General features: G+C 50.8%; 9 protein-coding genes across 9 annotated transcripts; 4 read left to right on the top strand and 5 right to left on the bottom strand.

Annotated features, from left to right (window-relative positions):
* Nucleotides 1-955: 955 nt before the first annotated feature.
* Nucleotides 956-2,884, bottom strand: FMAN_10457 (uncharacterized protein; the record flags this gene model as incomplete). The annotated part of the gene is made up of 3 exons (XM_041821133.1): nt 956-2,023; nt 2,090-2,290; nt 2,396-2,884. The coding sequence occupies 3 exons, from the start codon at nt 2,882-2,884 to the stop codon at nt 956-958; spliced, it is 1,758 nt and encodes a 585-aa protein (XP_041686944.1).
* A 1,729-nt stretch (nt 2,885-4,613) lies between these two features.
* FMAN_10456 (uncharacterized protein) lies at nt 4,614-7,013 on the bottom strand (the record flags this gene model as incomplete). Its single annotated transcript, XM_041821132.1, has 1 exon — nt 4,614-7,013. One exon carries the CDS (start codon nt 7,011-7,013, stop codon nt 4,614-4,616), a length of 2,400 nt encoding a protein of 799 aa, XP_041686943.1.
* A 616-nt stretch (nt 7,014-7,629) lies between these two features.
* Nucleotides 7,630-11,730, top strand: FMAN_10455 (uncharacterized protein; the record flags this gene model as incomplete). The annotated part of the gene is made up of 4 exons (XM_041821131.1): nt 7,630-7,666; nt 7,853-7,927; nt 7,989-8,047; nt 8,110-11,730. 4 exons carry the CDS (start codon nt 7,630-7,632, stop codon nt 11,728-11,730), a joined length of 3,792 nt encoding a protein of 1,263 aa, XP_041686942.1.
* Nucleotides 11,731-12,296: 566 nt separating this feature from the next.
* FMAN_10454 (uncharacterized protein) lies at nt 12,297-14,325 on the bottom strand (the record flags this gene model as incomplete). Its single annotated transcript, XM_041821130.1, has 4 exons — nt 12,297-12,369; nt 12,420-13,207; nt 13,268-14,128; nt 14,194-14,325. 4 exons carry the CDS (start codon nt 14,323-14,325, stop codon nt 12,297-12,299), a joined length of 1,854 nt encoding a protein of 617 aa, XP_041686941.1.
* A 1,941-nt stretch (nt 14,326-16,266) lies between these two features.
* FMAN_10453 (putative PAP1-poly(A) polymerase) lies at nt 16,267-18,515 on the top strand (the record flags this gene model as incomplete). Its single annotated transcript, XM_041821129.1, has 6 exons — nt 16,267-16,409; nt 16,467-17,208; nt 17,264-18,008; nt 18,078-18,198; nt 18,261-18,363; nt 18,462-18,515. 6 exons carry the CDS (start codon nt 16,267-16,269, stop codon nt 18,513-18,515), a joined length of 1,908 nt encoding a protein of 635 aa, XP_041686940.1.
* Nucleotides 18,516-19,148: 633 nt separating this feature from the next.
* On the bottom strand, nt 19,149-20,812 carry FMAN_10452 (related to beta tubulins; the record flags this gene model as incomplete). Its single annotated transcript, XM_041821128.1, has 4 exons — nt 19,149-19,413; nt 19,465-20,427; nt 20,487-20,686; nt 20,741-20,812. 4 exons carry the CDS (start codon nt 20,810-20,812, stop codon nt 19,149-19,151), a joined length of 1,500 nt encoding a protein of 499 aa, XP_041686939.1.
* A 542-nt stretch (nt 20,813-21,354) lies between these two features.
* FMAN_10451 (uncharacterized protein) lies at nt 21,355-22,060 on the top strand (the record flags this gene model as incomplete). The annotated part of the gene is made up of 2 exons (XM_041821127.1): nt 21,355-21,553; nt 21,612-22,060. 2 exons carry the CDS (start codon nt 21,355-21,357, stop codon nt 22,058-22,060), a joined length of 648 nt encoding a protein of 215 aa, XP_041686938.1.
* A 297-nt stretch (nt 22,061-22,357) lies between these two features.
* On the bottom strand, nt 22,358-24,417 carry FMAN_10450 (uncharacterized protein; the record flags this gene model as incomplete). Its single annotated transcript, XM_041821126.1, has 4 exons — nt 22,358-23,250; nt 23,301-23,445; nt 23,498-23,745; nt 23,802-24,417. The coding sequence occupies 4 exons, from the start codon at nt 24,415-24,417 to the stop codon at nt 22,358-22,360; spliced, it is 1,902 nt and encodes a 633-aa protein (XP_041686937.1).
* Nucleotides 24,418-25,662: 1,245 nt separating this feature from the next.
* Nucleotides 25,663-26,634, top strand: FMAN_10449 (putative PHO85-cyclin-dependent protein kinase; the record flags this gene model as incomplete). Its single annotated transcript, XM_041821125.1, has 1 exon — nt 25,663-26,634. One exon carries the CDS (start codon nt 25,663-25,665, stop codon nt 26,632-26,634), a length of 972 nt encoding a protein of 323 aa, XP_041686936.1.
* Between the last annotated feature and the right edge of the window lie 217 nt (nt 26,635-26,851).

Here is a 26,851-nt window from a genome sequence, read left to right as displayed (position 1 = left end):
TGCCACGCGTTACGCGATACCTCGAGGTACATGCTCGAGCCAAGTCGATGTACCTTTGATTTCTTGGTGGAGAACCGGGCTTAGTTTATGCGGGACAAGCGAGATCCCAGCCACCAGACTTCTCAGAGGTGGCATGTGCATAATTATGGTCGTATCACAATTCACAAAGCTGTTATCGGCTCTTCATTCCCTGCTCAAATCAATTGCCATCAACTCCAGCCTTCCACCCACATCACATTGGCAACAGCTTCTGTATATATCCAATTTCGACAGGGAACACGAGTTTGAGTGTCTCGGCGCTGGGTCAAATGATGACAATCTCTAGAGATCAGAGTCAGCGTTTTCGGTCACCTGCCGAGACGGCAGACAAGTCACTTGATCGATGCCACGTTCAAACACACATCCAACAAGGTCTAGTGTAAATAGTGGATAATGTGCTTCGAACTATGCATTGGTGGTTGAAATTAACAACTTCTCGACCCTATCGCCCTTTTGATACCCAACTTGGAGAAAAGAGAACAAAGGCTTGTCTTATTGTCATCCAACAACACCTCATGAGTACGTCTTCATCAGACCTAGTCCAAACTTAGCCAACCCGACCATGACGCCTGTTGGTGTTGATGAAATTTTGTACCATTGTTCATCAGTCCCATCACATTCAGTACAAGACACACTTATGGCCGTTACTTGTTTTAGTGCTATTGAGTGCTGGTCCTCCAAAGGACACAAAAGGAGCGTAGATACACCTTGATCTAAAGTACAATACATGAAATTGATCTCAAAATTGAGCCTTGCTTTGCAATATGTCCAAAGATGGACTGGAAACATCTGAATCCCTGAAAACTCCCAGAGTTCAGAAGTGAGAGCCAGTGCTATTGCTCATGGCTGGGAATTATGGACTGGACTAGCCAGGAAATGCCAAAATTCCCCATACACCTCATACCCGCTGTTGAGCTTACCACGTGAACGCCTCCTCGATGAAATCGATGTGGGATCGGTCCTGGCGGTTTCGGACAGCCAGGCGAACCTCGTCACTGAGAGCACCAGGGCCACAGACTGTGACAGCCATGGCACCAACCTGGTGCTCTTGCTCCATGCCCAAGAGAGTGTTGATGTTGGGTCGTCCAGGGAACATCTGGACAGTTGACGAGGGGCTGTGGATTTCCTTGGTGGAGCGAGGCTGGCTGACAAAGAGCATGATTCGGAGAACATCCCTTCTCTTGTCCATGCCCAAGATCTCAGTCATCCAGGGGCGGATCCACTCCAGATGCTCGGGAGTCTGAATGGTCCAGACTAACAGGATCCTTCGAGTTGCGACAGTACCCTCGGAGTAGCCCTCAACAAGATGCTTGATATAGGGGACGGGGTGAGTGATGCCGACACCTCCAGCGAAGAGAACCACAGTGCCGTAAGAGTCGAAAGAGTGGTGTCCACCATAAGGGCCCTCGGCGAAGCAGCTTGTCTCGAAACGACCTCCAGGGGCAGCGACTGCCTTCTTGTAGAGGCTGTCAGTCATGCCGGTTCGGCCTCGGATGATGAAAGAAACCCGTTGTTGTTGCATAGCCAAAAGATCTTGGTTAGTAGTGGCTAATCGGTCGCTCTTGACATCCTCGACGCCATCGTACCAGGCGACGGAGAAGGGGTGAGATTGCCAATAGCTGATGGCGGGCATGTAGAGATAGGCGTGTTGTCCAGGGGCGGCGTTCCATGGGCGAGCCAGAGTCATGGTCAATCGGACGGCATTTCCAGGGAGGGCTTCGACAATGGTTCGGGAGCGCGAACCTCCCACGTGGGAGCGAACGACACGCCAAATGCGATAGGTGCGGTCGAAACTCCAGAGAGCGATCACGCCATAAACGTAGCAGAGCCACTTGAACAGACCAGGGGATGCGGACAAGTGATAGTACAATCCCACGACGGCGGCGGTGGCAGCGAGGATGTGGAGAGCTTTGAAGACCTCATAGAAGGCATGGCGAAGAGGACTAGAAGCCTGGATGCCGAGGAAGACAAAGGAGCATGTGGCCTAGGAGGCGTAAGTAAATCTTCATGAACGCGATTAACGTTAGAAAAGGTCTCTAAAGTAACTTACAACAAAGCCGGGAAGGATAAAGTTGCCCGCAGGAGGGGTGAAGACCCAGCCGTTCTTACCATAGTGGGCAAGGGTATGAGCGAGAGCCTCAAGAATGACAATACGGCCAAACCAACGGTGGATCAGGTTGTAGGTGTCAAAGGAGATGTTCAAGAGGGGGATGAGAGGGTTGTTTCGTCCGGCCAGAAGGAAGAGAGGGACCTGAAATGGAAATAAGGTTAGTGGCATGTACTAGTGAGATTTGGAACGACCCAATGGATGCAATGCAATGCAATGCGATTCAATGCAATTCAATTCAATTCATACCATGTTAACAGTGGAGAGGACACCAGTGCGGTTGCGAATGACACCGCAGGCGGTGGCCATATCAGCGGAATAATCGATGTCGATAACACACCAGACGACATTGGAAACGAAGTAGGACACGAGGAAAAGCAGTTGGAAACGGGTGGGTAGAGTTCCAACGTTGATGGCCTTGCTTAGCTGGATTTCGCGGTTGTGGCGCTTGCTGAAGACGGGAGCGTAAAGAAGGTGGCGCTTCAGGGCCGCAAACTTCTGGTTGGGGATAGCGAAGTAGCGCTGCTTGTCGTTGTTCAAGCAAGAAACATGTCGAGTAAGTCGGATAATTCGCTCGCAGACCTTCCAGACGATAACAGCAGCAGAGACAGCACCACAGACGATCATGAGGTACTTGGAGAGGTTTCCGTTGGTGGTTTCGGCGATTTCTTTAGCGAGTTGCTGCTCGGGTGTGAGCTCGTAACCGCCTCGCGGTAGCAGTGAGTTTCCGGCACTCATTGCGACTGAAGAAAGAAGGGAATGACGGAGAACAAAAACAATGAGATCGAGGTGTCGAAGTGAAAAGTTGAGAAAAGTCAAAGAAAATAAAAACCTCCCCTGGAGGAATCGAGTAGAATGGTCCAAGAAGCGGCGGCGAAGAGAAAAAGAAGTGAGAAGGAGAGAGAGGGCGCTGTTGACAGTGATGGGGCCAAGGGACTGTAAAGTAGCCGCAGCACTAACAACACCAGCAGCAGACGGTGAATAAGTGAATGAAGGTACGAGAGAGCGTGTGTGTCTGGATGGAAACCAGCTCCGAAACAAACAATTCCTACGCCTTCTTTAGGAATGAACTGAAGACGTCAAGGTTAACGAAACAAGACAAGGCAAGGAAGAGTTTTGAAAAAACGGCTGCGGAGGCCAAGGGAGGGATAGTATTCAGAGTGAGCAGGGGGTATTTTGCGAGATAAATTGGGCCTCTACTAAATTCCCCAGCAATCATGGCCTAAGCAGATCATATTCAAGTTCAAGGCCGCGTGTAGGCTTGTCGTAGAAACAGTGGCCATGCAGTGTCCCTTGCTCTCTCATTTGCAGCCCACCCCATCAGCTGACTGTACCTATCCCGCTTCCTATCCCTGAGTATCCCACTGAGGGGGCCCATCTGCCAGTGGCCAGCCAGCTGCAGCACTACGACAGTGACCGAGTTACAGCTGGGGCCAGCCGCGAGACCACTAAGCCTAGCCTCTAGTCTCAGGGGCATCGAGTTTCAAGATGTTCATTGAACCATTCGAGATTGCCTGATCTGGCCACGCCATTGGGCGAACCTACACAATCTAGGAACCCCCCGGCGGCTCCTAGCGAACATGGAGAGAACTGGCCCAGTCAGCGTCTGCGTTGCAATGGCGCGGGACGCGATGCATTGAACAGGGGAGATGACTGTGGCGCTGGCTCCGAGTGGCGGAAGGATATCTGATATCCTAGCACCGCGGGGCGCAACTGGGATTCTGAAACAAGGGCTTTCCCAGCTTCTGGGTAATCAGTTTCTTGGCTGCTCGAGTACAGCAACTGTTAGGGGAGTATGATCTTACTAAAACTTCAGCGCCCCGCTAATTTTAAACTCTCTTTTAGTACTTTTACGATAAATACTTTAATTTTGGAAGTTTTTCATCTCTCATACTCTACGTATTTGTAGCCCTTGTAAGGACGTGCGTGGCCCAGTTCTAACTACCTAAACACGACTCAGCGGCAATGCAATACAGGGCTATGCTGTACGGTAAAACTATGGGCCATCGTCCGTTTGCTGATCAAGTTTCCAGAGATTGTTCTCAACCGAACCCAGCCTGACCCAGCAATGACATCGAATGGCGGTTTCAAGTGCCTCAGACCCCACCATGACCGATATTATCGTACCCGTTTCCGTGGCCTCTGAGAGGCGGATGATTATTCTCCAGTAAAAGCCTGAGACGAGCACTGAGACGAATTCATTACATGTGCATACGTATGATCCCTGGCTAGGGAAGGCAAGAAAACTCAGGACCTTGACACTTAGCGATAAAAACATTAAGGTAAATCAAGCCTAAGCTTGGGGGACTCTTCCAAAGTTTATTTTGACACCCTATCTAGGTCCGATACTTTCTTGCCCCCCCGAGAAAACAAAAAAGCAAAACAAAAGATAAGGTGTAAATCGAAACTCTATTAGAGTGATTGCGTATTGGCCCTGTATCCTTACTTAGTACAGTCTCTGTGAAGCTCAAATTGTACTGAGTTCGTCGTCCATATCGTCCTCTCCAGGCTCTGTCAATGATGTCCCTACAGCGACTCTGTCAGGCCTCTTTTCCTGCCAGGTCCTTGCAATATCCAAGCGCTTGACTCTCTTCAACGTCTTGATGTTTCCGCTACTGCTTCTGTCACTGCCGTTAATACCATGTGTTCGCCCCAATGTTTTCCTGGGGCTGTAGTCCATCATCTGTGCACACTCGCCAAGCTCATCTCCGCTGTCTTGCTCTTCGTCAATATCCGTAATGCTGATTGCTCTCGTATCATTCTCATCCTCCCTGTCACTGTCGTCCGTATCATCATGATTGCCCGCATCCTTGTCACTTCCTACCGAGCTATGTTGGTCGTTTCTGCGCCTGAGATTGCGGCCCGTCTTCCCACTCAGGCCCGTCGTCTGGGCTCGACTATCTGATCGACGATCTGTGCCTGTTCTGTAGCTCGTTCCGTCTCGACTTTGGTTTTGCTGTCTCAGCTCGCTTCCTCGTTCCTTGACGGGGCTGGGGAGAACCCATTCGCCAATCCCTTCCTCCCACTTCCAGCCCGAGAACATCGTGCTTGTTTCGACGATTCCCTTGCCAGCGGTGGGAAATCTTTCAGCAAAAGCAACATCTCGGAGGTCCTTCGTTTTCTGTGCCAAAACAAACGCCCCGTCGGACACCAGACCTTCTTGAAACCAATTAGGCAGCCTCAGTTCACTTAAACGTGTACGAATCTCAGACAAGACGTCGTGGCAAGCCAGGCCACATGCTTGTCCCCGGTATTGTGCAACAGAGCAAGCCAGCAAAAGAGTTTGTCGATACTGAGGTTTACTTGGGGAACCGTTTCTTGCTGTCAACGGTTTCACGCATTCGTAAATCGCCAGATTCCTCGCTGATAAACTGCCCACTTTCCCGTCGATCAAACTCGTGGCCAAGAATCGGGCTAAAACGAGTGTCAAAAATCCGCTGCTTCGAAAAGCCCCACGACGGGTTCGTTGCTGTGTGACGCACATTTCGAGTGTGAAGATTAGTCGTCGAATGGCGTGAGCTTTCCAAGGCTCTTCATCACTCATATCAACACCCAATGTCCATATCGCTGCCGTCATTGCGGCCAGAACCCTGGTCAGTGTCTGATCCTCTATAGGCTGTTCTGTCTCCTTCGCTTTTCCACTATCCAACAGAAGCTGGTCCAGAGCCTTACACAGAAACTCAACGACTGAGGGGACAGGTTTTCTGCAATGTAGCAGGATTTCAATCCCTCGCATCCATACTGACTGAAACGCCCGTGACGTCAGCCAGGTCAGAGATAACTTCTTGGTGTTGATAAGGTTCGAAAGACAGTCCCATGATGGACCGATTGTGCCCCGACCTTGCAAGCTTTTTACTATAACGCCCAGAGGCTGGACTGTACTGCTCTCGATCAAGGTGCTTGACGTACCACGAGGGGCTGCCAAAGGAAGTCTCAGGCTTGAGACAAGTCTCGCGGCTTCTGTCTTGCAGTCGAGACTGAGACAGAGATCAGCCAACAGTCGTACAAACGGAGGTTCGAGGAGACCTTCTGTCACAGCAGTTGCCAAGAGACATAGAGCATGCGCACGGACGACAATTTTGAGGGGCTTCCATCCCATACTTGAAGTACCAAACTCCTCGAGTTGGTCGTAGAGTTCTGCCGATGCTTTAGATGATTGCCACTTGAAAGTTTTCCCTGCCTTTGCTGCAGTCTGACGATCCCATTCTTCAATTACGGCTATCGCATCTGGTATCCTGCGAAGACACATCCCTAGCAACGACTTCGGGTGTGCTGTTTGGGAGACAGGTTCTGTTGAGGTCAGCAAGCCATGCAGCCAGCTGAAAATGGCATCGTATATGCGATATTCACTATCCGAGACAATCCGGCGGAGTGATTGCAATTCTGCGACCAGTGATTTTGATTCTGTAGCCGTGGGCTTTGAGCTCGTGGGTGAAGTCTCAGGGGTCAAATTGCCGCATCTGAACTTGCGCATGACTGGCGTCGTGAACCCGAGTCGCCCAGCCCCTGGAGGGCTACGATCAATCTTCATGGTGCCGAGAGTGCGAAATGCACGCGGCGGTGTCGACACAGGTGAAGTCATTGGCTTTGACTGGGATGTTGTTACTCGGTGTACTCCATATGTGTGCCGCACTCGCTTCGACAATTTCGTTGTTTCATTCTCCGTGTTCGTCCGCTTCGTGCGAGTTGTTGTTGTCGTTGGTTGCCGGGCCTTATCAACTAGTTTTCTTAAAGCAACTAGACGACACTGAAGTTGCCGTAGTAGGCGCTGGCATCTTGCTGCGGTCCAAGGCTGTATATCTTGTTGGCGATTGCTGTGATATCCTTTTATTAAACGGTGGGCTGACGGGGATGGGCGATCAGCCATGATAGATGCATTCGGGAGATATCGAAGCAGCTGAATTGATACTAGAGCAATAGCAAAGCAACAAGAAACATATTAGATGCCCAAGAGAGTATTGACGATTGGATCAATAAGAAAAAGAAAGAATTGGAAATAGTTGAGGACAAAGAAGATGTTATGTTGTGTTGTGCTGTGTTGTGTTGTGTTAGCTAAAGTACCTAGGGAGCATAAAGAGATCGGCCAATATTTACATCCATCTACTTTCGGTCTAGCGCTGCCGCCAATCACTCTGGGGTCGACCGGCTTCGGGGCCCTAACATTCTCTACTCGGGCTATACCTTGTTTAACCGTTCAAGGCATCGGAGGGCTAAAGTACCGTCACTGTCGCGTGTTCAGCACCGGATACTTCCAGTGTCCGGAGCCAATGCAATGCCGGGCCATTGCCGCCGCACCCACCACAACTCGAGCATTAACCGTCCAATTTTTTTCTTCGTCCCCTCCGCTCCGTCACTACCTTACTCCCACCTTCTTTCGACCAACGTCGTTCAATTGATTGTCTTAGTCTTCCAGTGCATATCTCATGCCTGGTTTCCTCCCTTATTACCTATTCTTCTTTTGCTAAACACTCCATCTTGGCAATATGGCTGAGGAAACCACTCCTCCCGCTCAGGCGCCTGGTATGTATAATTTTTGTGCGAAGCTAGACCGCCCTTGTCGAATGCTCGCTTGTAAAGTCCGGGGTCTCAACAGCCTCAATTTGGCCACTGACGGAGCTATCATATAGCTTTTGCTTTGGCTGTACTGGTCTTGTTTGCTCTTGGTATTAGATCTGCTATACTGAACCGAGCTAACATGTCTCACAGCTGCTGCGTCCGAGGAGCCCGAGACCAACATGGAGGCCGAAGCTCAAGACGTTGACGTTGACGCTGGCGCTGAAGGTAGCTAAAATTATCCCTCCGATTAGCGATATAGACGACATGGATATCTAACGGTTCAAAGCGTTAATAAACCTTACTATCGTCTTGCCCGACGCCAATGCTAGCAAGATGCAGATTATGGTCCGTCATTGACTTACACCGAGGCCCTGCAAAATCTCAAGCTCACAAAAAAAAATGTCCAGGTCTCTTCTCAAGAACAGGTTCACGAGATTCGACAGTCCATCATTGACCTTCCCTCCGCATTCCAGTACACTTGCTTCCACCTCGAGTTTAACGGCAAGAAGATCAACGACTTCATTCCCCTCTCTGAAATCCCTGACCTTGGCACTACTCCTGAATTCCATGTTGTTGAGGACCCATATACCGAGAAGGAAGCTCGCATCCACTTTGTCCGCATTCGAGAGCTTATCGGTGCCTCTGGAGACCGATGCGACACGGCCCAGGGCCTTCTTCCGGGACTGTCTCTCTTCGAAACTGTCGCCACAGAGGCCGTCAGCAACAACGAGTCGACTGAGGAGTCACCCATTCAGAACTACGATTTCCAGGCTGTACCCTCTCTAACCGAGTTGGTCCCTCCTCCCTCTGAGCCCGCTCCCAAGACAGTGAAGCAGATCTCCTTGTCTTCCTGGAATCCTCCTCCTCCTCACCTCCGACAGCGTGGCCACTTGCTCTACTTAGTTGTCTCCACCAACGAAGGCGAGCAATATCAGATCACCTCTCACGTTTCGGGCTTCTTCGTCAACAAGTCATCCAACGCCAAATTCGATCCCTTCCCTCGTGCGGCACCCAAAGGGCAGTCAGCTCACTCTTTGCTGAGCCTGATCGAGCTGGTCTCTGCGTCCTTCGCCGAGTCCTTCGCCAAACTCCAGGACTACAACAACCAACGCGACCCTCTCGCCACTTTCCAAATCACCAACGCTATTCCCGCTGCTCCTTGGGTGGTTCCCTCTCCTAACTCGACACTTTGCACACATCTTCCTGATCCTGCACGATCTCAGGAGACCTACCTCCTTAATGGTGTTGAGAACACCGACACTCTGCGGGACTGGAATGAAGAGTTCCAGTCAGCGAAGGAACTTCCTCGCGAGACTGTTCAGGATCGTGTCTTCCGAGAACGACTTGTTTCTAAGCTCTTTGCCGATTATAATGAGGCTGCTACTCGAGGCGCCGTCATGGTCGCACGGGGTGACATTGCTCCTTTGAACCCCACAGAATGCAGAGATGCTCAAATATTTGTCTATAACAACATATTCTTCTCCTTCGGTGCTGACGGTGTTGGTACATTCACTTCCGAGGGTGGTGATGAGGCGGCTCGTGTCGCTACTGGCAAAGATGTCGCTGGTGTGAAGCTCGTCAACCAATTGGATATTGAGGGACTTTTCACTCCTGCCACCGTGGTTGTTGACTACCTTGGCAAGCGAATTGTTGGTCAGAGCATTGTTCCCGGTATTTTCAAGCAGCGCGAACCTGGTGAGAACCAAATCGACTACGGTGCTGTGGACGGCAAGGACATCGTCGCCGCTGATGAGAGGTTCGCTCCCGGCTTTGCTCAGCTGTCCAAGGCCCTGAAGGTCAAGAAGCATCCTGTTTGGGACAAGGAGGGCAAGCGATTTGACTTGGAGGCCAGTGTGGAGACCAAGGGTCTGTTAGGTACAGACGCCCGCAAGTATGTCTTGGATCTATACCGTATCAGCCCCCTCGACATTGCCTGGCTGGATGAAGATGGCCTTCCTGAGGATGGCGATGCCTACCCTCACCGCATGACGGTCCTCCGACCGGAGCTTGTCGACTCATTCTCGCGATACAAGCTGAAGCAGTGGGTAGATAAAGAGGTTGCCCGTCGAGCTGAGCAAAAGAAAGAGAAGGAGGGGGAGATCAGGGCTGCAGAGGGAGACGCCAAGGGAGACGCCAAGGGTGAAGAGGGCGAGGGCGAGGGCGAAGCCTCCAAGGAAGAGGATAACCAGCCCAACCTATCAGACTTCAAGTTCGCCCTTAACCCTGACGCTTTCAGTGGCCAAGTTCCTCAGACTGGTGAAGAGAAGGCCGAGTTTGCCGCTGATGAGGAAGAGGTTAGGGCAGCTGGAAAATATCTCCGCGAACAGGTCATCCCTGACCTGCTCAAGGATCTTTCCGAGTCCGAGATCAGCTTCCCCATGGATGGCCAGTCATTGAGCCGACTTCTACACAAGCGCGGTATCAACGTCAGATACCTCGGTAAGGTTGCTGAGCTCTCTAGTGATGGCCGACTCCGATGCTTGCGCGACATTTGCGTCCAGGATATGGTTGCCCGAGCCTTCAAGCATATTTCTGCTGTTTACCTCCGACACCTACCAGTCCCTGCTGTTCCTGCTGCTGTTTCTCATCTCCTCAACTGTCTGCTTGGACATAGGTTCAATGAGAAGCCTATTGCTGAGCTCGATCCTTCCATCCGCAGTCTCTACACTGATGCCGACTGGTCTTTCGAGAAGGTTACACCTGAGAGTCTGCGGGAGAACATTGAGGAGCAGATCCTCCAGCGATTCCGATATGAGCTCGACGAGGAGTGGCACAACCAGGTTCGCCCTGTGCAACTTCTTCGTGAGGTGTCGTTGAAGATTGGTGTTCAGCTACTAGCCAAGGACTACAGTTTCACTGCTGAGACTGCTGCTGCTGCTGTTGCCGCCACCAATGCTGAAGCTGCTCCTGTAAAGGTCGAGAAGCCTGTTACCAACGGCCAGACCAACGGAGAAACTGGTAGCAGCAAGAAAAAGAAGAAGAGCAAGGCTCGTGAGGCTTCTCCTGTTGAGGCTGCCGCCCCAGCCAATGTGCATACTTTCAGTCCCGAAGACGTCATTGACCTCGTACCTTTAATCAAGGACTCGTGTCCTCGCAGCGCCCTCGCAGAAGAGGCGCTTGAGGCTGGCCGTATATCTCTTCTCCAAAACCAGAAGAAACTGGGCCAGGAGCTCCTCCTGGAATCCCTTTCCCTACACGAGCAGATTTATGGTATCTTGCATCCCGAGGTCGCTCGTGTCTACAACAGCCTATCCATGCTCTACTACCAGCTCGATGAGAAGGAGGCTGCTGTTGACCTTGCTCGCAAAGCTATCATCGTCGCTGAGAGGACCGTTGGTGTCGACTCAGCCGAGACTCTCCTTAACTACCTCAACCTGAGCCTGTTCCTCCACCAGATTGGTGACAGCAAGGGTGCTCTTGTGTACTCCAAACACGCTCTCAAGATGTGGAAGGTCATTTATGGCCCTGATCATCCTGATTCTATCACAACACTCAACAATGCTGCTGTGATGCTCCAGAACCTCAAGGCTTACCACGAGTCTCGACTCTGGTTCGAGGAGTCACTGCGCGTATGCGAGTCTGTTTTCGGCAAGCAATCGATCAACTCTGCAACCCTCCTCTTCCAGCTGGCTCAGGCTCTTGCTCTAGATCGCGACTCAAAGGGAGCTGTTACTCGCATGCGAGAGTCTTATAACGTCTTCCTTGCTGAACTTGGACCTGAGGACAAGAACACCAAGGAGGCCGAGAGCTGGTTGGAGCAGCTCACCCAGAATGCTGTCAACATTGCCAAGCATGCTAAGGACGTTGCTGCTCGAAGACTTCGAACGGGTGTTCGGTTTACCACCAATCCCTCAAGCTTGGCGGCTTCCAATGCTACTGTCCCCGGCCGCACGGGACCTGGTTCACAAGTTGACTCCCGCAGCATTGATGAGCTTATCAAGTTCATTGAGGGTGGTGAACATCAGCAGACCAAGAAGCGAACTGGCCGTGGAAACCCTAAGAGGCGAGGCCAAGCTGGAGCGCGATAGGCTGACAATTTAACGAAATTCTTTATGATGCTATTACGTGGTCGAGTTTCTAACTCACCGATGTGTAAAAGTAGACGGTGAAACAAAAAGCATGGGAATTCCATTATGAATCGTGTGGGAGCTGGGTGGCTTGGTCACGAAAAAAAGCCCTTGCATTGGTTGGGTTTGGTAAGGTTGGCGGCACGGTGGCGCGATCACACATACTTGCATCAAAAGTCGCGTTCTCAACATTTGTATATATCCAAGGCTCTGTTCTAGGCCAATGGCCAGATGATCTTCACTCTTATATAACATATTCACACTTGGAGCTCTTGAGTCTATCTGTCGAGCGAGAATTCGCCAGTGGTGCGGAACGGTCTATAAGATCGAATGAATCGTTGAGCTGACCGTTCAGTCACGCAGGCACCCAAGTCGAGGAGAGAGGCTTTTTTTTTCGTTGGCGCGTTGCATTCATAAGTGCCGTCAAAATCCTTGGTCGACAGCATCATGTACTCAGAAGTTTAGTACATATCATGGCTCCGTGACTTATCCCCCTTGAAATAAAAACGCCAGTGCAGAAAAGAAGCCTAAGTACGGCCTTGCAAGATAGAAGCCCCGCCGCCGACTGGTGCATGATACGCACCGATACTCTGAAACCCCCTAGGTAACTATGTTAGCTCAGTCTCAAGTGAGTCATGGGGAAAACAAACTTTGTTAAATCAAAGCCGTGCTCTTCTTCGGCCTCTGCCGGTTGAGCAATAGGCTGTGGACTTGACTTTTGAGGTCGAGAAGGACTGCTAAGAGGCGACTTGTCTCCCCTTGGCGGACTGCTACTCTGCGGGGGGAGAACACCTCCAGCTTTGGTAGGACTGACATCGTAGCCACCAAGAGGTTTCAATGGTGTGCTACCTATGTCTGCGTATTTCCAAAAAGGGGCTGGTGAGCTGGTGGGCATGTGTTGACTTGGTCTCTGTGCTGTGCTTGGAGGAGCAAGCTTCGGGTGCATCCTGGGCGGTGCTGGGGTGACGAATGAGCCTCCGTCCTCCTGGTATGAAGATGTGAGCGTGGGTGACTGAGGGTTGTACACTGAAAACGATGAGTCTCTCGCTGGCGTCTTCCTAGGACGCGGTAATGGGCTACCATCAATCATCATGGTCGCGTTTCTACCAAAGGATCGATCAGGAGTGGACTGGGGAATTAGCAGAGAGGAACCAGGTGGCTGTGGTGATGCCGGAGGGGATGCCTTTCGTCTGCGGGCAGAGGGAGGTTCTCTCGAGGCCATGTCTCTTGGGCCATGTGTGATGTAGGCAAGTTGGTTTGGGGATGAGGGGGCAGATGAACCACGATGACCACCTCGACCAACGCGATAGGCGTTTCTTATCATCTCCTCTCTTGCTTCTGGGACAATTTGCCACTTCATTCCCTTGCCAGGCTCGTCGGTTAATCTGGCAACCTTGTCAAATGATTTGTTCAAGGAAAGGTTATGACGAATTGAGTTCTGTCGAGTGTGAGTGAGTATACCGCCTAGCAAGGTATGGTGGCCGCCACGAGAACTTACCTGCCAGCCAGCAGCCTGTTGATGGCGATAGTAGGCGTATGTGTTCATGATGTAAGTGTAGATCCCGTTCAGATTCAGCTTCCCGTCAGGTGCGTTCAGGATCGCCTGTGTAATCATTTGAGCATAGCTATACTGAGGCTTGATATGCTGGTTCTCATCCTGGCTCAGATCTACACCATTGGCACCAACCATGACGGCTGGCGTGCTTGCAGCCGGTGATTTGGCAGTGCTCTGGGCCGAGGGCGGCGTGCCCGGGCGTTTGTATTCCGGAGGCGCCGGTGCAATGAGGGGTTGTCGGCGCGAAGTACGAGATTGTGGTGAATGAACACTGACTCCAGCACGTTGCAAATAGATGGGATGCACAGTCAGTGGAGTTATCTCGGACGGAAGCACGAACATCATCTCGACATTTCCAATCTCGATGACTTCGCCGCTTGTGAGAGGATGAGCCTGTCCAGCCTTAACGGGCTGGCTGTCCACCTTGGCACCGTTGCGGCCTTTGACATGCAGGAACCACTTCTCGTCCTTGGAATCGAATGATATGGTTGCATGCTCTCGCGATACCATCTTGCTAGGACCCAAGTCGATGTGGACGTAGGACTCATCTCCGTCGGAGCCCGCGGTCTGAGAGTTATGTGACGTCTCAGGAGCTCGACCTATGTTAACGTTGAGCTTGGTGATATAAAAGGTCCAGTCCTGGGCAGCCACTTTGGCATAGGCTTTCACACCGTCGCCCTTGGCCTCGTGTATGACATTTGCGTGATCCTTGCTGGCCTGGACTTCCTGACTTCTGAGATGCTGTGTGATTTGCGACACGAGTTGATCGTCGTTGGGCGCGGGGGGGTCTTCATCTTCCTGGACCTGCTCGGGAAGATCAATGTCAGCTGCCGCGGGCAATGGAACGAACGACAGACAAGATGACGGACCTTCTTACGACGCTTTGCAGGACGACTGGGGGAGGAATCTTCAACGTCGCCTGGTGATGTATCTGCGTTGGACGTCACGGCTTTACGCGGTTCGCGACGAGCCCTAGAGGCTCTCTTTGCCGACGGTGGCATGGCGGGCAAGCAGCTGTGCACTCCTACGCTGCAACGACGAAACGAAAGATGGCAAGGTCGAGGTTTTGTCGTGATCTTGAGATCGCAGGGCAGGGCGTGTTTTTGGTGCCCTCGAGGACTGACACGGGTATACGAAATAATGAGGTCAAGTAAAGTCGTGTCGTCAATCAATGAATGTATCGTCTACTAGTGCAGCAAATAAATGCCCTGCCCTTTAAAGTTGGTACCGCGTTCGCGTTAGGATTGACCTAGGTCTAGTAGTTAGTGTCATAAAGTGGCAGGGCCCATGACAGGGCTGCGATGCGCTGCGCTGTGGGCTGGGCTTGTGGGCTGGGCTGGCCTTGGCTGGGATGCGGGTGCTGGCTGGGTGTGGGTGTACCGATTCGTGCATATTCGAGCCCCGTTGAGTGAATCAGAGGCGCCAGAATCAGCAGACAAGGGGCTGACAGTGCTGTAAGGGGGCATCAGTGATCACTAGCGTGTGTGAGCGTCATTGGGAAACAAGGCGAATAGATGGATCCAATGGATTGGCATGATCTGTGGAAGAGGAAGAAAAGTGAAGATGATTTTTCTCTTCTTAATTCTTCATAATGGGACCGTAGTCTGAAAGAGAAACAGTATTATTAGTATACCTATCTATATCTATATCTTTCCCCCCCCCCCTTTTCCTTATAAGGAAGTAGAGTTTAGTGGCTTGACTTGCATCTTGCACAGAAAAGAATTCCGGTTACTTCCATTGCCGTACCCCTTGGTCTAGTAGTAGTACTAATCCAATGTCTTGCGTGCGTCTCAGGGGAAGGCAGCATTCTGATAAGTGAATATTGTGTGGTGTTTGTTCATGAAAATATGACCACCAAGCAAGCAATACGATAAATGCACATGCGTAACCTCAAGTAAGCCCAACACCGTCTCGCCCTTTACTAACTGACTGACTGTCTAAATGTCTGACTGTCTAAATGTCTGAATGTCTAAATGTCTGAATGTCTCTCATTTAGTGATTTATAAATGATTCAACTCTGGTTTTATTTAGCGCTAGGGTACGGATATTTTTGCCAACCATGAATCAATAACAGGTTTTCCTTGCAGCTGTCACTTTATCTGTGTCTAAGCGGGTATGGAACCTCAAGCACTGCAATGCGTGAACAACGTGATTCAATGCTTCAGTCTCAGTTAACAAATATCATATTGCCCGTTTAATTCAGCTCAAACCCACAGATAAAAAGCCAGTAATAAGAACTCAACCCCCCCAGGTTTAGGTACCTACCTAAGGGTGCCTCATTACTGAGCGTCTTAGCCAGGGTCCACTATTTCAACTACCTACACCCAATCCAGCTTCTGGGCCACCACCGCGTTTGTGCAGCCTCGCGGCGCCTCGTCGTAGTCAGCCAAAAGTTCTAACTCTCCTTCATTACCTACCTGACCTACCAAGTAGTAAGAAAAAAAACTTGGCCTCTTCATCACCCAGCGAATGCACTCGATATCCTTTACGATCCATCCCTTACCTCTCCGATCCAGCCATCCCCAATATTCGTCTCCATACCAGACGCAGAGCACCCTCTTGTCTTGTCCTGTGCCTGGCCTCTCCCTTGCGCTTCTCCCACTGCCCTTGGAGAGGCTTGAAAAACCAGTGCATTCTTTTAAACAAACAACCATTTGTTGATTCGGCTATCATCCTGTCGCATTAGGATTCGCGATCCTCCCCGGCCTCGGGTTGGTGGTTATCCAACCACTGTCGTTCAGCTGCCTCCCCCCTCCTCCTCCTCCTCCTCCTCCTCCTCTCCATCCACCCAATTGTCACCACTGTTCTCCAATTGAAATGACCGTAGACATTCAATGGCATGCTCTCGTCTGGCCTGACCTGGCCTGACCTTGATTTGACGCAATAACCTCCTCCTCCTCCTCCTCCTCCCCCCCATTCCGACGTTTGGATACATTGAAGCTATGGCATCTGAACAGGCTTACGGCGTGACGCCCCCCATTTCCGTTCAACTCCCAACGGAAGCCGAGTTGCGACAATCGGACGCTCTCCTGGAAGAATTGAAGCGTCAAAAGACCTTCGAGAGTCCCGCAGAGACTGCCAAGAGGTGAATGCCAATAAATTTGTCGCGTGAGCGTGTCAAGAACTAACAAACTTGTTCCAGAGAAGAAGTCCTGGCCTCGATCCAAACCATTTGCGATGCGTTCGTCCGTCGAGTCGCCCAGGAGAAAGAACCCAAGAACGAAATCCTCATACGAAATGCAAGGGGCAAAGTCTTCACTTATGGCAGTTATCGCCTCGGCGTCTATGGCCCCGGCTCTGATATCGACACTCTCATCGTCGCGCCGAAATACGTGACCCGCGAGGATTACTTCAAGTTCTTCCCAGATCTGCTTCTCTCGATGGCCCCCAAAGATGCCATCACTGATATGGCTGTCGTGACTGATGCTTTCGTACCCATCATCAAGTTTGAGTACTCTGGCATAAGCATTGATTTGATCTTTTCTAGGGTTATTCAGAAGCAGCTATCTCCCGATTTCAAAGACCTCAAGGACTCTGGCTTGCTGCGCGGCCTAGATGAGGCAGAGCTGCGGTCTCTCAACGGCACACGGGTAACGGACGAGATCCTCACGCTAGTCCCTGAACAGAGCACATTCAAGAATGCGTTGCGAGCCATCAAACTGTGGGCGCAACGGCGTGCTGTCTACGCCAACATCATGGGCTTCCCTGGTGGTGTTGCTTGGGCCATGCTCGTCGCACGCGTTTGCCAGCTCTACCCAAAGGCTACGTTCTCGGTGATTGTTAACAAGTTCTTTTTGGTTATTAGCCAATGGCGCTGGCCGCAACCCGTTCTCCTCAAGCCCATCGAGGGTGGACCTCTCCCTGTTCGAATCTGGAACCCCAAGGTACGTCTATGGGCATGCGATTTTAATGCGCAGAGTGCTAATCCTGTTTCTGCAGCTCTACAAGGGTGATACCTATCATCTAATGCCCGTCATTACTCCTGCGTATCCGTCCATGTGTGCCACTTTCAACATTACTCGTTCGTCGATGGCGATTATAAACCGAGAACTTAAGCGCGCTCTTCAGATATCTGAGAGCATCATGGTGGGCAAGCGCCCCTGGAGCGATCTTTTTGTCAAGCATACCTTCTTCACCGCAGGGTACAAATACTACATCTCTGTTACCTCAGCAGCGAAGACAAAGGAGGCCCACACGATCTGGTCTGGTTATGTTGAGTCCAAGGTTCGAATGCTAGTGCAGAAACTTGAGCAACACCAGTCCATCGCGCTAGCCCACGCCTTCAACAAGGGCTATGAACGACAACACCGATGTCACAATCAGGAAGAGATTGAGGCTGTGCAGGAAGGGAGCCTCGACTACCTATGTAAGGAAGGCATCGAGCACACTACTGCTGTCAAGATTGAGCCCGCAGTCGCAGAGCTACCAATCAAGGCTGAAAACGGAGAGAATGGCCAGTCTATCAAGCCTGAGAATGGTCAGGGCAACGAACAGGTCAAGACCGAGAACGGTGAGAATGATCACGTTGTTAAGCCTGAGCCTACAGAAGACACTGGTCCTATTACAGTCGTGCCTGTCAAACCTGAGACATCCAATGAGTCCAAACCAACAGACACTGCGACGGCAAGCGGCCCATCCGACATTTACACAACTACTCACTATATTGGCCTCGAGTTGGCTTCTGGTATGTATACCGCCTGACATGTTTCCGCGAATACTCGGTGTTTGAGATTTCCCAGTACTGACTCAATAGGCGCCAAATCACTTGATCTTTCTTACCAGGTTGATGAGTTCAAGGAACTTTGCACCTCGTGGCAAAAATACAAGGATGATCTGAAAGATGACGTCTCTATTGGCGTTCAACATGTCCGAAAGTGAGTTCAGCAGACGCTTCCGACATCAACGCACATTGGCCTGCTGACTTTGGCCCGCACAGCTTCAACTTACCAGACGATGTATTCGACGACGGCGAGAAGAAGCCCCAGAAGAAGGCTGCAGCTAAGGGCTCAGCAAACGGCAAGAAACGGGGCCCCCCAGAGGTATTTAAGCATCACCGGGCGAATTCCCATTGCCGGCCAAGATGCGCTGTTCCAGATGGCACATCCCTCCCAGCTAGGGTTTACTAATCCTTGTATAGGAGAATCCTCCCCCAGCAAAGAGACAACAAGCTTCGATTGCTGCCGCAGGCTGAACGTGATAGCATACTTCGCATTCCACACCAAAGCTGGCTCGGGCTCGACCACAACTCACTCAATTGTGCATCTTGCACTATATCTAAAACAAAAAAAATATCAAGAATATCGGCAAGTCCATAAGTAGTTGGACGATTGGCATGTGGCTGATCACGTAACTAACATAAGAGAAACAAAAAAGCTCGCTTTCAACCAGACTGAACTGCATCAACTACCATGGTAAGTTGGCAGTGCCAACCTGATGTGTTAATGCATTACTGGCGGCGTTATTTGCGATTGGAAGATTGAATAATCTACATTAATAACAGCAGAAAGAGAGAGAGAGAGGCACGTGCAGTGCAGGAAGGGCAGCTGGCTAAATCAACATGTTGTGCTTCGCAGCAACATATCTCCAAAATGGGAGCTGTCTAGTCGCCGGGTCGATAACGTTGAAGACCTCCAGCAACCTCATATTATATCTGTACCTAGGAAATGGCCATGCTAGATCAATACAAACTTTTTGAGGCTCGATGAACCTCAGGAGACTTGCTCCAAACCTCTTTTTGTTTTGGTCCCGCAAATTCCTGAGATGTGAATGGTGCCCGAGATTGCTCGACTTTACTGGGAATTGATGGCCAGCTCTATCAGATGCATCAGAGGTCGTCGTCGTCGTCATCACTGCCACTGAACCAGCCTTCTTGGTAGGCATCAGCCAGTTCTGCCAATCCATTACCAATATCCTCTCTTTCGTTCACTGATACAAGTCGAGCAGAGTCCGACCGCAAATTTCTGATCCGTTGCACTAACGAGCTGTTTGTGGAGAGTGTGGTATGCATGCTGGCATCAGGGTGGCTACTGAGATGTGGGTAGATCTGGGGGTAGGCGTCCAGTAACGGGAATCTAAGGGATGAATCATATCTAGTCGAATATCAGTACTTAGCAAGTCACATGGTCTAGGCAGTAACGTACTTGCGCACAACAGAATTGCCTATCATGGGGCGTTCGCCAGGAGCAAGACGTCTAGGAGCGTCTTCATCAACGTTTCTAAGGGGGTCCAGGTCTCTGCAAGATCGGAGTTCGCCGAAGACATGCTTATGGGCATCCGGCCTAGCAATATGATGTCGACTCCAAGTGCGCCCTATTTGGAAGAAGTCGACATTGATGCGGCTGTCTTCCGATGAGTCCTTTTCAGATGCCAATGACATGCTGATGCTGGCCAGTGGTTGATTGCCATTGACGTTCAGACTCTCAGCCAGGTCGTCTAAAAAGCTTGGCTGCTCCGAAGAGCCTTGTACCTGACGTGTAGGTAGGGTGGCCGTTTCGATAGCTGCAGCCATGACAGCAGATGTGTGCCAGGGTGAGCGGCGATCCAACGATACGCCAGCTGACAGGTCCTCTTCGGGTAAAGCCATAGGAACAACTGTCGTTGACTGCGTGCAAAGCTGTTCGATACTGTGAGCGACGTTGGCAAGGCGAAGTTGACGCTTTGATCTGGGAATATCAAGCAAGGGGCTCTGAAGACCCCAGGTCCATATGGTTGTCTTTGGGAACTCATCCCTCAAGGACTCGAGATATGCGGATGCATAGCCACCCCAAGCATCATCGATAGTGGTGAAGACCTGTATTCCCTGCATCCTGTCACACTCTTCTGCAAAGGGCCTGAAGTCTCGATCCACAAGATCGTGCTCCTTGTCGAGCATCGAGAAGAGCTCTGTGCCCATTGAGAAACGCTCAAAGGGCATGGTAGTCGAGTTGAGCTCAAAGTCATAGAGCTGGACCAGCGAACGTGGGTGGAAGTAGACTCGTGAGAAATCGGACCAGTATCTCACATTGGAGGTTGTCAGTTGTGCCGGTTCAGTACCTGCATCGAGGCTCTGCTGGTACTCGCTTGGATTGATGGGCGCCTGTTTGTGAACGACTGATTGACCTGACCTGAGAGGGCGTTAGTTAGCGTGGTGTTGACCGATAGGATGATTAATAGGAGTTCCTACCATAATTCCGCAGGATCTGGTTCGGCTCCAGCTTCATACAGTGCATTAATCTTGCGTAAAGAGCCAAAACCGCCTTTGAGATCGTATATGACTGTTCGTGGGAGGAATGTTTCTGTGCCGTCAGCACCTAGACCGGCCCGCCAATGAACATTGTGATCTATAGGTGACTTTTCGTCGGCTGGGTATGTAAAGTATGACTCCTATACTATGGTGAGTGATTGCGCTGTGTGCATAGGCTGTAATACTAATGTTACCTGGGCATTCCAGAAGTGAGTAGCCGTGTAGTTGCTCAGCTGACCGAGCTGAAGACTGATGATTTCACGCATTTGGGGCCCGTGATCCTATACAGACTTTTGTGTGTTATTTGTGTGCATTACATACAATGAAAGCTGATGCAGTCAAAGACCAGGTTTGCGTGTATATATGTGAAATGTCAAAGTTCACATGCGAAGTCTTTCTTGATTGATAGATGAAGATATCTGCGACCAGGTACCTACCTGCACAAGTACTTACCCTACAGGGATAGTGTGGGTAAGGTAATTCTATGTGCTGATACCTTAGGCAGCTTATCTAATCATCAATTCGGGAGCTCGATAAAGTATTGGAAACGTGCATCATACTGATTGAGTGGGATATTCAAATAGGCCAGTGTATTATATGTCATTCTCCCTTGTATGTTGGTCATACACATAGGTGGGTGGGAGTATATGTACGGGTGTGAGTGACTGTATTATGTCATTGACAAAATGGTCGCACTTACACCTAAGCAGGTACCTGGTTATCTCCCTTGCTCTAATATCACGAGACATTTGGAGCCTTAAAATACTCATATCATAACACACCATAACAATAACGTTTCTGCCACATCATGTCACATGAAACTGCTGCAGTCGATGCCAACGCCAATGCTGGCTTCTGGAAAGAACTCGACTCATGGAAGACACCCGTAGCTAAAGAGGTCGGTCCTGCAGTCGAGGTTGGATCCAAAGCGCCTTGGTCTCAACACCTTCGCCTTCCAGACGGGAAACCTACTCTCGTGGTGTTTCTTCGTCATTGTGGATGTCCCTGTATTTTAACCCTTATCATCCCGCTTGTACCATGTGATGCTAACTGACTGTGAACTAGTCGCCGAAAAGACGTTCAGAGCTCTCGCCGACCTATCCGACAAGGTCCCAGGGGTCCATTGTGTTGCCATCTCGCACTCTTCAGAAGAAGCAACAGACAAATGGCTTCCCCTGGTTGGCGGCACCTGGAACGTCGATGTTGTGATTGATGAAGAGCGCGACTTGTATGCCAAATGGGGCCTCGGAATATCATCAACGTGGCACGCTGTTAACCCTCTCACCCTGTGGAACGTCTTCAGCCTTGGAAAGAATGAGGGCATCTGGAATCGACCAACCGAGAGTGGCTCGCGGTGGCAGACGAGCGGTGCCTTTGCTGTTGATCGCGACGGAACTATTCGCTGGGCTCATGTGGCGAGAACCGCTGATGATATGCCGGATCTCAACGCTGCCATGACTGCGCTTGGACATGCACCCCCTGAGAAGAAGCGCCATTCAAGTCATGAACACTAACTGACGAGGTTGGACTTACCTCAGTGTGCATATATAGCCCCAAAAAGGGGGCTGTCGGGTATCAAAACTAAGCACCACTGCCACCAGTATGTGCTAGACGGGGGCCATCAAAGTCCAATTAATATATGTGTGTGATATTTATAGGGTATCTTGTATCATGATATATTGCTCCAGTACACGAACAGTACTCGTACCCGCTTCTTGTCCTGGCCTTTGAATGAGAGCATAATGGTGGAGCGCAGACGATGGCGCTGGTCCGTACGTGTTTCAGCAGGCTGCAATACCATGTTTCGCCGTCTAGAAAGACAAGACCATGCTCAGCCGTCCAACCTCTATGTTTCTTCTTCGTGATGCAACAACAGAACACATCCCGTCAGACCAGCCGGTGTGCATGATCTTGGAAGCCACCAAACCAACCAGGCCAACACTGCTCACCATTTCTAGAGCAAGCATCCCTTTCTGCTTGAGACCTCCCCCCATCTCCAAGAGGCCAAGCGGATCCTGGTGTGTAGGTTGAGGAGCTTTCCGTTTCTTAGACTGCGTCTTTTTCTTGCCGTTGCCGGGGACGTGGACTAGACTCGACTGCTTCGCCACAGCGTTTGAAATGGCCCTCTCTTCCATCAGATGGTATAATCTCTCGGATTGAAGACTCTGGCGCAGATTGTTCGCCCAGTTATAGAGCTCCAGCCGATCCCAGCTCGGCGTCCGCCTGAAGGACCTCAATCTCATGGCCCTCTCCGGAATAGATCGAGAGACTAAGGTTCCGCTCGACAAGGCATTTTGAAGCAAATTATCGCCGTGATCACGTCGCCACTGGATACATTTCACCGCTGCAGAGTGCCGTAATCGAGCGCTACCGTCCAGAGAAAAGACGTGGTCGACGAGTCGGCCCAAGTCTGTAGGCAAAAGCGGCGGGATGTATTCCGAGTCCATAAGGGTACTGGCGTCCATAGTATGATAGTCCGGCTGGGCTTCGGTAGAAACGGCATATACACACTTGGTCTCCTCTGGTTCGTCAGGCCCTGCAAAGGAGAAGTAATCAACATCCTTATCAACCAGACTCTTCACAACTTGCTGTTTGATGTGCTTGATTTCCTCTGGTGCAAGCTCATCAACCCTAGTAAGAACTGGGATTACGTTAGTCATGCGCTGAGCGCGTTTAATGTACTCGACATCCTCTCGTACAAGGCCTGGAACTCATTAGCAAACGCGGTGGGCATACGAAACTGGATGAACTTACCGCTGTGGGGAATAAGGTAGAGCAGAGCGTCTACGACTGGCTCGCCGCCAGAGTTGACCAAGGTGAACAGATCCGAATCAGCCATGGGCTTATTCATCAGAGATGCCAAATGAGATTCGACATAATGAAGATCACGCCACGAGCCCTGAGTTATTGTTAAAATGTGATAATCTAAGGCGGGTGGTCTGGGTACGTACAGAGGCACCTGGTCGGTGGCCTGGGCTTTCAACAAAGCATACATTCCTATCAAGGACATCCCCAGTGGTAGAGATCCGCCTCCGTGCTGTAACAGCGAGTTCAGAATCAGATCGCCACCACGGCTGTGGGCGCGAACTAGCATATGTTTCAGTAGCATGCACCGCACTGCGATTCTCTATCGGATCCATGTGAACGATGTGCTTGCAACGTTCTGCCAGAGTCTTGATGAGAGAAGTTTTCCCAATACCTATTGAAGTCGTTCGTTAAAACCGCCACTGATGGGTATTCTGTTGATGTACTTACCGCATTGCCCAGCGACCATAATCTTGAGCTTGCCCAGAGATTTACCTACCTCCGAGAAAGGACGACGTCGTGGAACCATCAAGCTCGGCATGATAAGCTGAGGAACCGTGCTTTGGTTTTCTTGATTATCTGCCTGATCTGTTACGGGTAAGGAGACATCATCATGGATCAAGTCGCTATGGGCGTCGACGGAGGGACCTGCTAGGGAGTAGCTTTGCGACGAGATGCTCATGACAGAACCAGAGTGCGAAAGACCGATCAGAGAGGGAGTGCTTGGCTGCGATGGTAAATTCAAGGGGTCTTTTTCGACAACAGATTCAACAGAAGAATCCTCTGAATCGTCAGACTCCGATGAGAGATACGCAGGCTTACGGCCGGTACGAGGAGGCGAACGTCGTTGACGCGGGGTTGAAGGCCGGCGCGAGTTACGACTACACTTGCGCCGATCGCTTTGCTGGCGTAACCGCGGACGGGAGCGATCTCGGCGAGCGTCAAGGTCGGCCTCTGTGGTGATGAAACAGGCAGTAGGTACAGTCGAAGAAGGGCGTACCAAGCTGTCAGGCCGGTCTGAGGACCGAGTGTTGAGAGGATGATTCGTAGGCAAGACAGGTCTCATTGTTGTATGTGGTTGGAGGGGTCCGAGGCAGCGTGCTATGCTGTGCTGTGCTGGCTGTGCTTACACGGCGGATACAGGGGTGTTACGGTAAGGTGCAGTTCTGATAAGGGGCAAGCTGTCTTTGTTCATGTCACGGTGCCTCGTAGGAACAGGAGTGCGTATGTCTTTGCATTCGAAGGCGTAACACAGCGAGGGGCAAGCAGTGAAGATGTTAAGAAGAAACACGGGAAATGCGGGATGGATGGATTGTGTAGCACGATGACGATTGTTTTTAAAAGTCCAAACTCAGTTGGATGATAAGGTAAGGAGGTATGGTTAAGTAGCCTCAACAAATATAGTCTATCCCGTCAAATCGTCTTATTGATTCATGGGGTAAAATGCCATACTTGGTAGGTGGGGGGGGTGCATGGGCCCCCACCTACCAGGTGCGCGTTCGCTTAATCCATAGCACTAAGAAGCCCCCGTGATGAGCTTGAGGCATGATTGACACCCGCTATAAGCACCCATAGGTCCACTGTTGTAGACCAAGATCAGTCCCGTAACATCTATACTTTAGATGCCTTGTTTAACAAAAGAAATGTAAAGAATATCACTACCTATATATTATATATCACCAATTATGCTGTTACTGGCTCCTACCTTGGTTTTTGGCCCGTGTTTCAATCAATGACCTACTACTAGGTAGGTATCAGGTTTAATAAGTTAGTAGATCAATTCCAGACTCTCTTCCCCTAAGGTTCTGTCGATTCCTCCAGCCCCTCCCTCCCTAGGTAGGTAGTTAGGAGACGGGACCGTTTCAGCAGCCTCCTCTGTTTGGGTACCTATCGACATCCCCTCCCTTTCCATCCCCCCAGGCCCCCCTCCATTCATCCAAAAAGTCACCTACCGCAATCAAAGGATACGACTCGAAAGGGATTTTTTTTTTTCAACAAAAACAAGTGAGGCCAACCTAAAGGGCGGAACCCGCAAATACATACTCTCTATCAAGGGCAGAGTTTGTGAGTCATCAACAAAATAAACCCAAAATATCAAGAAATAGAAGCAAACAGTAGCCACTGCCCACAACCCACCCACCCTTTACCTCCACTCGCATAATCTTTCTCTCCTACAGATTGTCGACAAACCTCGCCCAAGTCGAAATCGGTGACACGCCATTATCAGCCAATACCCACGCATCCTCGTTCGCTTTTCAAACTCTACCCGCATCAGACTGATATCATCTCGTACCCTCACCTCAACCTCAACATGGACGGAAAGCGACACCCCAGCTCGTTCCAGCAGCTAGAGAAGCTCGGTGAAGGTACCTATGCCACCGTCTTCAAGGGCCGCAACAGACAGACCGGAGAGCTTGTGGCTCTCAAGGAAATCCACCTCGACTCCGAAGAGGGAACACCGTCGACTGCCATCCGAGAGATTTCGTTGATGAAGGAGCTCAAGCACGAGAATATTGTTGGGCTGCACGATGTTATACATACCGAGAACAAACTCATGCTCGTCTTTGAGTACATGGACGGCGATCTCAAGAGGTACATGGACACTCATGGTGATCGCGGCGCCCTCAAGCCTACCACCATCAAGTCCTTCATGTACCAGCTCCTCAAGGGCATCGACTTCTGTCACCAAAATCGTGTTCTTCACCGCGATCTCAAGCCCCAGAACTTGCTCATCAACAGCAAGGGCGTTTTGAAGCTCGGCGATTTCGGCCTTGCCCGCGCCTTTGGTATCCCCGTCAACACCTTCTCCAACGAGGTCGTCACCCTATGGTACCGCGCCCCCGACGTCCTCCTCGGCAGCCGAACATACAACACCAGTATCGACATCTGGTCCGCGGGCTGCATCATGGCCGAGATGTTTACTGGTCGACCTCTGTTCCCCGGAACCACAAACGAAGACCAGATCATCCGCATTTTCCGCATAATGGGAACACCAACAGAGCGTACCTGGCCCGGTATCACGCAGTTCCCCGAGTACAAGCCTACATTCCATATGTACGCCACTCAAGATCTTCGAAACATCCTCCCGGCGATTGACCCCAACGGTATCGACCTGCTGCAGCGAATGCTACAGCTTCGACCAGAGCTGAGGATCAGTGCCCATGATGCCCTTCAGCACGTTTGGTTCAACGACCTTATGATGCACCCTCAGCAGCAGGCTCTCCAGGCGCAGGCTCGCGGATACCCCCAGGCTGTTCCCACTCAAGGTTTCGAGGCGTATTAGAACTTGCCCCAGCCGCCAGTGGCGAGAGACCGAAATTTCTAGTTTTGTTGCGTCATGATCACAGCGTTTTTGAATCGAGCTGTTTCAGCAACAGCGTCTCACTGCAAACCAAAAGAAGAAAATACAGTAATATTACGTGGCGACTATTTCTCAGCACGATGGAGTTAAGGGTCAGCATGAATTAGACAGGACAGGAGAGATATTTGATCTTGGGACA

This window comes from Fusarium mangiferae, assembly GCF_900044065.1.
Source record: "Fusarium mangiferae strain MRC7560 genome assembly, contig: FMAN_scaffold011, whole genome shotgun sequence".
NCBI classification, from domain to species: domain Eukaryota; kingdom Fungi; phylum Ascomycota; class Sordariomycetes; order Hypocreales; family Nectriaceae; genus Fusarium; species Fusarium mangiferae.
The sequence above is the reverse complement of the archived record's forward strand: the minus strand, read 5'-3'. Positions and strand labels throughout refer to the sequence as shown.